This window comes from Xiphophorus maculatus, chromosome 2 (assembly GCF_002775205.1).
Source record: "Xiphophorus maculatus strain JP 163 A chromosome 2, X_maculatus-5.0-male, whole genome shotgun sequence".
In the NCBI taxonomy this organism is placed as follows: domain Eukaryota; kingdom Metazoa; phylum Chordata; class Actinopteri; order Cyprinodontiformes; family Poeciliidae; genus Xiphophorus; species Xiphophorus maculatus.
Window position 1 is genome coordinate 13,563,457 of NC_036444.1, and position 11,123 is coordinate 13,574,579.

The 11,123-nt window shown below is 38.9% G+C and overlaps 1 protein-coding gene across 1 annotated transcript; it reads left to right on the top strand.

Annotated features, from left to right (window-relative positions):
• Nucleotides 1-5,254: 5,254 nt before the first annotated feature.
• On the top strand, nucleotides 5,255-10,465 carry LOC102222978 (muscarinic acetylcholine receptor M2-like). The gene is made up of 5 exons (XM_014473094.2): nucleotides 5,255-5,322; nucleotides 7,090-7,189; nucleotides 7,891-8,117; nucleotides 8,333-9,088; nucleotides 10,068-10,465. The coding sequence occupies exons 3-5, from the start codon at nucleotides 7,947-7,949 to the stop codon at nucleotides 10,398-10,400; spliced, it is 1,260 nt and encodes a 419-aa protein (XP_014328580.1). The 5' UTR covers nucleotides 5,255-5,322; nucleotides 7,090-7,189; nucleotides 7,891-7,946; the 3' UTR covers nucleotides 10,401-10,465.
• The last annotated feature ends 658 nt before the right edge of the window (nucleotides 10,466-11,123 follow it).

The window sequence follows — 11,123 nt, forward strand, 5'->3', positions numbered from 1 at the left end:
GGCTGACTTTTTTTTTACAATTTGCAAAAAGGCTTTAAGTTTGATTGTTCAGGGATCACACATGTCAAATTGTGGTGTTTAATTTTTCTCCTTGCACGGATTCCTTCACAGAACCTTGATCTTGACAACACACACCACAGATTCTGCCCCAAACTCCCTGATATTTGATGTTAGAAACACAGTAAAACCTGGTGAGTTCAACTCAAACCATCTGAGGAAACTTGCTGCCTATAGTGATTTAATCTCACCATTTTTTCAATTATTTCGCTAAGAAGAATATGATTTTTACACTAGTTAAACGCTTAGTGCTTTGGTTTAAAGAAAAATGACAAAAATGACAAGGAAACAGAGGTGGAGCAAAACTTGCCTAAGGTCACCAACGGGGGGCAGCAGAGTGGGACGTCTCAACATATGGTGATTTTCTGCAAGAAAGTACTCAAAGAGAACTACAGTTAAGATACTGCAAGGATTTTAAAATGTTATTTTACTAATAAATACTTATAGTTTATTATAGTAAAACCGAGAGAAATGATTGCAGACAAATCTTGATAAATGTTAACCAGCAAGTCAGAACCACAATATTGTTTTTTCCTGCTAATGTGGTCACAGCATATGTGTTTGCGCAACATGGGTTTGTGCCACCTCTCGAAGCTAAAACTGCAGTAATTTCATTTGTTCATGTTCATTAGTATGTTTTTATGAGAAAAAACATATTAATGTGTGTCTCTGTGTTGTGTGATGGACTGGCGACCTTTCCAGGGTTTACCCCGCCTCTGAATGACCACCAAAGATAGGCTGATAGATAAAAGTTTACTCAGAAAAACAAGGAACTCTAAAAATGGTGCAGTTGATTGATTGAATGACGTCACCTTGTATTTATTCCAATTTAAATTGATCAGAATTCATTTTATAAAGTTCTGCTTTTGGTGTTTACAGAAATATATTTTTAACACGTCTAAAAACGTTTTTTTGCCCCCATATTTAATAGCTTTTTAAATCCCAAAATGTATCTAAGCTTTCGAAACTTGTTGCTGCAGCTATTCTGACGGGAGCTGTAAACAATTTGGTTGTGCAGGCAACATCATGATAACTTAGGCAAATCAGCTCCACTGATGTTTCATTTGTATGCTTTGTGAGAAAATGGCAAACACAGATCATTATTAATAAAACCAACTCAGTTCTCAGGCGTTCTCTTTGCATTTAGCTCGTTTTATTTTTCCACTCAGCCTTTTAGGGTGTGATATCTTTTAGGGGATCCATGTCTAAAACATTGGAATACATTTTACAGATATTGACTTTGAAAGCAATTGGTTGCCCTGGATTTTATTTAGGACTATTTGACTCAAAGGAATCAAAACTGACTGCAGACCACAGTTTTCAGCCTTTGTATTTTGAAACCCTTTAAAAGGACATCTTTCATTTTACTCCCATTTCAAATTATGCACGGCTTTGTATTGGTCCATCATTAGAAATCCCAATCAAATATGTGGTTTTAATCAGAAAAGAAAATTAGGAAAAAATCAAGGAATATGAATACTTCCATAAGTATGAAAGTACTTCCATACTTCCATGTGTAAAGAACCAAAGAGGGAAACAAAAAGCGGAACGCAAATCTGATTTAGGGCTCGGGATTTCTTTTTAATTATTTAGAGAAGATGTGAGCCAAATGGGGGCTGCTCTGATGGGAAAGGCCTGCCGTGCTGCTGTCAGGAGGTGAAGGGATAAGCTCCCAAATGAGGGTTACACCCTGTGGTTGAGCTTTGCGGTGACCACATCCATGAATTCAAATTAGCCCCAGCTCTAAAGCAGTAGAAATCTACCCAGCTAAAGTAAACAAAGAGGTAGTAAAAATTTGTTTTTAAATTATATGACTGAGCATGTGTTAGTTTATTTTATGGGTCACTTGTTTGAATGACTAAGAGTGAGCTGTTTCACAAAAAGTGAAAGAAAAAAAAATCCTGTTCTCCATGTTCTCATTTCAGGATCAAACTCAGATTGAGCTCAAAGTAATGTTTGTGTCCTCCTATTATTTATGTACACACAGGATGGAAAAGGGTTGACATGTGGTCAGAATTCATCTCCTCACTTTACATATGATTTTCTTTGCAGATGACCTCAACATCATGCAAACTAGTGCCATCATTTTTCCACTCGAAATGAACATGGAAAGATTTGTCTTTGCATGCACGGCGCAAACGTAGTCAGTATATCTGATCCTTTTTATTAATCATTATAACACCAGTCAGGAGCACCGAAGGCTCGTGTGCGGATTTGTTTTTCTCTGTCTGGGGTGAGGAGGGTGTATTGTTGCTGCCATGGCACCGCCATGTCGGCGAACCCCCAGGCAACAGGAAATGTTTAGACTTTTTTAATAGCGAGAGATAAATGGTGCGATGACGGAACAGCTCATCAGCAAACTGGTGATCCAGTTGCTTCTTGGAGATCAGGGACACAGAGTGAGACTCATTAGTGTGTGTTTATCATCCACTGTGCTGCAGGATGAAGAATTAAAAGTCAGCTAGTGTAAATTATGTAAATTTTGACATCTTTTGCCCCATCTCTTGCACATAATATTCTCAACTGCACTAATGCATTCATTGTTTTATGTTTTTATTTACAGTTTTTTAATTAATTTCTAACACATTTTAAAATATTTTGTTTTAAAATGCTCACGTACTAAAAACACATTTATGTAAATGTGTTTTTGTTTGTTATAAGATCTATCTCAGCAGTGTGTATTTAAGTGTTTTTGTTTACCTTTCCTTGTAGTTGCTGTACAATGGTAGTAACTGTAAAGTGTCCCCAAGGTGAACAAATAATGTTTAGATTTTATTGTCTAGTGTTATTATTACCATAACGCATTAATAAATATTCAGTTCATTTATTGCACTGTTGAAACTGCTGGACTGAATTTGGCTGGGTTGTGTATTAATGAATATTCCCAGTGTAGAACATTAAACAAGTAACATTTTAAGTGAAAATAAATTATTCTGATCACTTTATTCATTTTATAAATCTGATTAATAATATTACTGAGGACCTAATTGATACTTAAGTCAAGGATGCCCGTGTCCAGTCCTGCAGAGCTACAGTCCTGCAACTTTTCCATGCGTCGCTGCTCCAACACACCTGGATCAAATCTAATGTCTGCAGAATAGTAGCTCTCCAGGACTGGACTTGAGTATCCCTTTTTTTAATGAATAATGAATTGTTATTTTGAATGAGGTGGCTAAATTATGTGCTCTGAATACCAAATACTGAAATGACTTTACTAATAACAACTGTCGAAAGCAGACAGCCTTGAAACAGGAAGCGATGTCTGAACTCTGAGAATGTTTCAAAGTCATCAAACTCAACAGGAAGGCTGAAAAAAGATCAGCGAGTGCATTCACAGATAATTCTTGATCCGAGCCATGATGCTTTCAATAAAACCATCCAGACCCGTCATTTCCTCCTTCTCTTTGGCCACAGTAATTAAGCCTTCTACGTCACAGAGTGACAGCACTGCCATCTCCATGGTAACATATCACCTCCATCTGCCACAAAGGCCCCTTGAAGATTTTGGGTTATTTTCAGAAGTAAAAGATTGTGATTGCGATACCAACCAAAAGAAAGGGAAAAAACAGCATGATGCAACAGTACAAGTTTATGTTTAAGTGTTAATTAAAACAAGGCTTCGTAAAGTATTAAAGAATGATTTATTATCAGTTTATTCCATCCACATTCAAACGCGCAAACCCTGACATTGATAACTCTGGTAAATGTGTTTTATTGAGCATTCAAGGTAGAAATACGTGTGAATGCGCAGAAAGAGATCAGCCCTCTAGATGGCAGCAGAGTCATGAAACAACAATCAACATGCATCTCCAGGAAATCTGGGTTTTTCTGAGAATATCTAAAATTGACTCTTGTTGTTTGCACTTTTTGTCAAAATTACCTGCCTCGAGGGGCTTTTGTGAGTGAAAAATGTGAATTGTGGAATACCTCACATTACATTTTAATCTGAAAGAAGACAAACATGTATTCACAGGATCCAGAGATCATATCTACAACAAAAATATGTTTGTCTGAGGGGACCCCAAACACATTATCTATGAATTTTATGTTCAAATTTTATGTGCAGGGGAAAATTATCCTTAGTGGTGACTCCATCAAGGCCATCCACCAACAGGGGCAGACTGCGTTTGGTTAAAAGGTCAAAGCAACAGAGTCTTAAAGGTTAAAGTCCTGCAGCAGCAGAGAAACATGGCGGCCCTGTTCTGTTGTCCTCTTCAGTAGAACTTTACCATTTTATTATATTCTACGTCCGTTGATGCTTTTTCATCCTGATTGCCTGAGCTTTGGAAACGAGAGAGATTATTATGTGTTTGTGCTGCAGAGGCCAGAGCTCTCCACAGTCATGAATCAGACATTTCTCCCTTTATGTCCTGGTCTCTTGTTAATTTAAACATGCAGCCCTTTCTTAAGGGATTCAGAACAACAGTAATAGCTTCATGATTTCTCCCTATTTGAACTGTCACTCTCTTTAGCACACACACACACAAAACACTGGGCCCTTCCAGAGGAGGAGCCGCATCCACATGCAGGAAACTTTCTGCTGCTCTGTCTACATCATTTACAGCCAGTCTTTACTGCCTGCACAAAAAAATCTAATATTTTTTACCAAATGTGTTCCCGTTTTTATATAAATATTTTCCATGTTAATTTTATACTACATCTTTATTTTTGAATTCCTCTTTAGCTGGGGATGCACAAACTTTTTTCATGTTTCTTACACCTCTGTATGAGGCTGCATCTCAGTCTGATGTTAAATTTCTCACTCACAAGTGGCATCTAGTCTTTGATACTAGATATCACAACGACACATGGACAGTATCTGATATCTCTGATCTCTAACCTGTCATAATATAACAGGTTGAAATAGAAAAGGAATCAAACTTGTCCAGCTATATGAGCTGTGTCATGTTTTGCGGCTCCAGATTATTTTTCTTTGGATGAAGAAGGGGTAAAATGGCTCGTTTAATAGTAAAAGTCTCACACCCCCGCCCTATAGACCCACCTGGGGCACTTCTGATAGCTCCCGAGAATTGAAACTAACTAGCCAATCACGCGCAGTTGCTAGGAGAAAATAATAAATATTTGGCCAATCAGCATCGCTGAATTTAATGTCTTTGGGGCGCTCAGAATTTCGCCGCCTGCCACGATGCCTGACAGTTTTAGGTTGCTATGGTGATGACGTTGATAGGGACTACGGCAGAGAAGAGGAAACGTGACTGAATTCTCCATCTTTCATGACATTACAGATGATTTTGCAGATGACGGGTGAGCTACAGCTTCTGTTTTATTAGTTTGAACTTCCATATTGGTCTTTTTTGTTGGTTAGCTCTGGTTAGCTAATGGTTCTCCGGATAAATGTCTTTTCTTAATTGTTAATAATAAAGTTGGGCTTGTAATGCTGGACAACATGGCTGAAAAACGTGTCAAGACATAATCTTTCATATCAATCGATATTAATAATTATGGATTCGGTTTTTTCTGTTTGTTTGTTTCAAATATCTGAAATATTGACAAATTAATGGCGTGACTTTCCAGTTCTGTCCACAGTTTTCGCTCCACCCAACTGTTTATTTTTGAGCAGCTTCTGCTCAAGTTACTCAACTGGTTGTTGCTAGGTAACCAAAGAGAGAGTGAGTAGTTGATGTCATAGACATGCATACGTATTCATGTCTATGAGTTGATGTCACCAACTTTGCTTCGCTGGCCTTGAGAGGTTGAGCGGCTCCTACATCCCCCAGAATGCTGTGCGGTTTGTTTGGCGCTGTGACTATTTCATGTTTTATCAGTGAGTTTTAGTTCTTTAAAGTAGGAAGGCCTTTACTGTCTGCTGTCAGAATTTAACTTGTTTGTTCAGCTAGACTTCTAGCCAATTATGCATAAGTTTAAAACAGTAAGCTAAATTTTCTACATAAATATGTTGACGGACTAGCCAATTATTGCAAAAAAAAATTAAAGGCTGTTATTGCTTAGGATAGCACAACCATTTATTATGTTTAGGGAGCAAATATTAGTTTCTGCAGGGCCAGATTTATTTGAATAGCTCTCTCCACCTACCCGTGCATCCATTGTACAGGTCATTTTATCCTTTCAGGGTCATGATTAGGAATAGTGCCTGTGTCCAGGAACCAGAAGGAGCAATTTGAATGAAGAACGGGGTGAGAGGAACTCCATCAGCATCCTGTTGTGGGTTGTCAACCATTGCCTGATGATGTTGGAGCGATGGAAACTAACAGATGTCCTCAGCCTCTTCTGCCTCTTCCTATTCTCTAAAAAAAAGTTTTTTCGCTGTTGGAAATTGCACGGTGTTAATAGGCAGTCCTGTGTATAAACGGGTATAAACTGATGATACCAACAGATGATGGCAGGTTTAATACGTCCCTTGGCCAGAAGCTCCATGATGCCCTCCATACCAAAAAATACCATAACTTCATTATTTTCAAATTCTTTAGTATTGTTTATATTCTTAAAAATCCCAAAATATCATTATAATTCACCTGATCTGCACCTATGACTTATATAAAGTACAATGTTTGCAAAATACACATTCATTAAAATAAATACGTATGTGTAGATGGTAAATTGACTTTACATCACTTATGTGCAAATGAAATGAATGCAAAAAAAAAATAAATTGATGGAGATTAATGTATAATAATTCAAAGAGAAAATGAAAGACTATTTAGAACAAGTAGCGCGTTTGTAACTTTGTGCTTTTATAAATTGTACGTCATTCATAGCTTCTGCTTTTGTGTAAAAGAACTGCTAATTGTGCCTGCCAATGTGTGGGAGTCAATTACACTGAATTGCCTTAATTCCCCAGATCTTTACCCTGCCTTAATGTGACTATTTAACTCAAATAAATTATGTCTGTTTGGTTTAGCTTTATTAGTTTTCAAACTTTAGAACCAGCTTGGTACATCCATAAGCAGATTATGTATCTACATGTGCAGTACAACTCCAGCTTCCAAAACACTAAATTCCCAAAACATTTCTCTGTCCTGTTATATAAATAACTCATTTTATCTGTGACAGAATTGTCCCAAAACCGATCTTTGAAGAGTGAGGGATGAAGTTAGAGACCCTGTAATGAAGTTTCATCTGGCTGTAAGAGCAGGAAGAAAACGTCTCTCAGGTACAGTACGATCTTCTCCTGAGGCCTGATGGAGTCACTTACAGGGTTAAAAGCAGGCTAAAAAGCAGCAAGCAACAACCTGCTGGTTGACTAAACTAATTTAGATTTTCTGATCAATATACAAAACATAATCACATTGTTTACAGGCTGCATCTCTATTCCTGCTGCTTTTTCTAGCTCAACAACTGTAGCTGTAGCGATGGGTCACAGAGTAGAAGAGAGCTAATTATTTTTTGTTGATTTAAAACATTAAAATCAGTCCTGTAGAAATACATTAATGGAAGCATCTCTATTTTTTATGCAGAAGCTTTTATGCATGTCATCAAACAACACCACGAGTGGCTTGACGTTACATGTGGGTCGCCCCAGTGAAAATATGTTTGTACGCCACATGACATAGTCTTTCATAACTCAATTAAAACAACTTGTTTCACAGTATGCTGGTTTTTAATCCAGTTTTATTTTGGTGTGCCTCATGTAAGTGTGGCCTAGTAAACACACCGGTTGCCACCTTTATTCCTGTCACATCGGCGCATTCTGCTTACGTGGGCCTTGCTTGTAGAAACACTCCCATAGCCTGCAAGTTGCTTATAACCCGAGTGTAACACACAATGATCCATGAAAATAAACAAGACAGAACATGAAGCAAAACACGCCTAAACGCAATGATTTATTTCCCTTACAATCTCTGTCATTACCAGGGATTGTGCAGAAATGACTGAAGCCTGAAGTCTCTCTGAGAGCGACATCAGGCAAGATGGAGACTGCGAATGCGTCTTCCATCATTAACATGACTGGTGGCAGTCACGCCGGCCTCTTTTCAAGGAGCCCATACACAGAAGCGGAGATAGTGCTCATCCTGCTGGCAGCTGGAATCCTTAGTCTGATCACTGTCACCGGGAACATCCTGGTCATACTCTCCATAAAGGTTGGGGTCTTCCTTTTTTAAATTTTTCATAATTAATGAGTTTGACTCGAGCATCCATTCCTGCACACTTTAAAAACATAACCAGACTTAGAGATAAGAATACAGCGTGTGTGCTCCTGTGCAGAAGGATAATCTAATAGGAACGAGAGAACATACATTATACTGCACAAAAAAGATTAGGATCTGACAGCCTGCTCCGTGTCGTTCCTTTAAAGGTAAACAAGAACCTGCAGACCATCAACAACTACTTCCTGTTCAGCTTGGCCTGTGCAGACCTCCTTATTGGGATCTGCTCCATGAACTTTTATGCCATTTTCATTGTGATTGACCAATGGCCTCTGGGAGAGGTGGAGTGCGACCTTTGGTTGATTGCTGATTATGTTGTCAGCAACGCCTCAGTCATGAACCTGCTCCTCATAAGCTTTGACCGGTACTTCTGTGTCACTAAACCCATGACCTACCCAGCATGTCGCAGCACCAAGATTGCTGGGATGATGATTGCTGCGGCCTGGATCCTGTCCTTCGTCCTATGGACTTCCTTAATCATGTCCTGGCAGTTCATTGCAGGAAGGAGATCTCTGCTCTTTACTCACTGCCACTGCCAGTTCTTCTTCAACCCATGGGTGACGTTCGTGGCTTCCATCATAACTTTCTACCTGCCGTTGAGCATCATGGCCTGCCTGTACTGGCGGATCGCGAAGACCAGCTACAACAGCATAAGGAGGAACAGCAGGAGAACCTCAGGTTCAAGTTTATCAGAAATTGTCTCCTTCGTCCAAGGGGAAGTGATCGGTTCCACAACCAAACAAGACAAGGAGGAGACTGCAGCTGGGAAGGAGAAGGAAATGTTGCAGCAGCACAGTGTAACTGCACTCTTCAGAGAATCGCAGGCAGACCAACTGGACTCTGCATCAGAGACTGTCAACGCTTCGACTTCCAGAGAACTTAGCTCATTAAGGAGCTTTACAAATGTGAGTAAAATTCCAACCCAGACACCATCTTAACAGAATTCAGCTACCGATTTAGAGAAATCTGAGAGAGGAGGTGTAGTTTAAGTGGCCAACCTTGGAAGCAATCAGTTGTAATTGTAGTTTACTGAGTTTGTGAACCAACAGAACTCAGACTCAAAGATTAAATTCATAGCATCACATAGTAGCTGTCGTAACAAAACAGTATAACTATGAAGATTGTTCTTTGCACCAGCTCCTTAAAATCTTAAATGTTAAACAATTTAAAATCCTTGAATTTATCTATGCTGAAACCATTTAGTCGTTGTCATTCTGAATAAACAAATGTTAAATTTCTATATCAGTGGTCTGTTATAATATTAGTGGGGCCACTGAAGGCCTGGGCAGCCTTAAGGAGCTGCTGACTTAATTTGGTTTTGACAAAAGTCCAAATAATTTATATTTTCTGATTTGTTGTTTTTAAGACTATCTTTGTGGGTTTAAGTATTGTCGACAATGTCTTCTAGTAACATAACTACCCAGTAATATTTTTACATTTCCTGTCAACATCCTTTAATACAAAACCTCAGTGGGCCGCCGGTGGAACGCCTCGGCGCCTCGACCATCTCTGTAGCATTATGACAGCTTTATGGTAAAGTGGGTATGGAGAGTCAGACCCTAAAGAGTCTACTATAGTTGGTTTTGCTCAGTTTACTCTGCCAAGTTATGACTAAAAACAATTTCTACAATTGTAGTATGTGTTTAGAGATTCAAGTTAAAATCTGCAGTAAAAAAAATAGTTAAAATCTCATACAGTAAGTAATTTACTCCGTTTTGTAGTAGCCTTTAAGCCTTTTTAATAGTCTTCATTTGTAAATGCTTGACATTTGTTTGAATAGGAACAATTATTATTCATAATACGCTAAATGAAAAACAAACACAACTTTGGAACCTAAAATAGTCAACATGGAAACCTGTATCTTCTCCTCCTCTCGTCCCTCAGGTTTCTGATCGTAATGTGAGGGTGCAAATTCTGGAAAAGTGGAGAAGGAGGGTCAGTACTTGCAGGGAAAAAAAAGTGACACGCACCATCGTGGCTGTCATGGTTGCTTTTATCGTCACATGGACGCCGTACAACATCATGGTCCTTGTCCACGCACTCTGCAACAACTGCGTCCCAAAAACACTGTGGAGCACATTGTACTGGCTCTGCTACGTCAACAGCACCGTCAACCCCGCCTGCTACGCCCTCTGCAACGACACCTTCAAGATCACCTTCAAGCACCTGCTCCTGTGCCAGTACAAGAACATTCGGGGACGATGGTTTCCTGCCTAGAATGGAGCTGAAACTCATGGACTCCCTTAATAAAAATAAAGGCGAAAGCTGAAACGGCCAGAAGTGGATTCTGTTGGTCACTGTGCATTTCTTTTAAATCATGAAAAATTGTGTGTGTGCTTTATTATACTTTAACAAAGACCTGCTACTGTTTTTAATTCCCAAAAGTTTTTTTTTTTAGCTCTGCGGAGTCTTATTGTGAGAATTTTATTTTGTCCCCGTTTGCCTGTGGAGTCCATCGATTGTAATGTTGTAAATGTTTAAATGTGTACACCAACTGTATGTATTTGAGTCTTGTGACCTGTATTGATTTAGAAATGAAAGTTAGCTGGTCTGGTTGGACATCATAAGCAGCTTCATAATCTCCCAAGTTTTAGTTCTGGAGGTAAACGGTGGAAAAAGAACTGTTGGGCCCTCAAGTGGATCTGAAGCTATTTCATTGATACTTTTGCCCTCAGAAGCTAAATAATGGAGGCCTGAAAATTAATATTTGGGCTGATTTGTCCTGTTGCAGCTCTAAAAATAAGGGATATCAATTCAAATAAAAAAATTTCCTCAACAGAGATCCAGAGCTCAAGTTTAATCTGTGCTGACACAAGAACTATTAAAAAATGTGGACTTCATAGAGGAGAAAAACAGTCAAAGTTGTTAGAAGTCCTTTTAGAAGTTTGTCACAAGCCACACAGGAAGCACAGCAAACATCTGACTGGAGGAGCTCTGGTC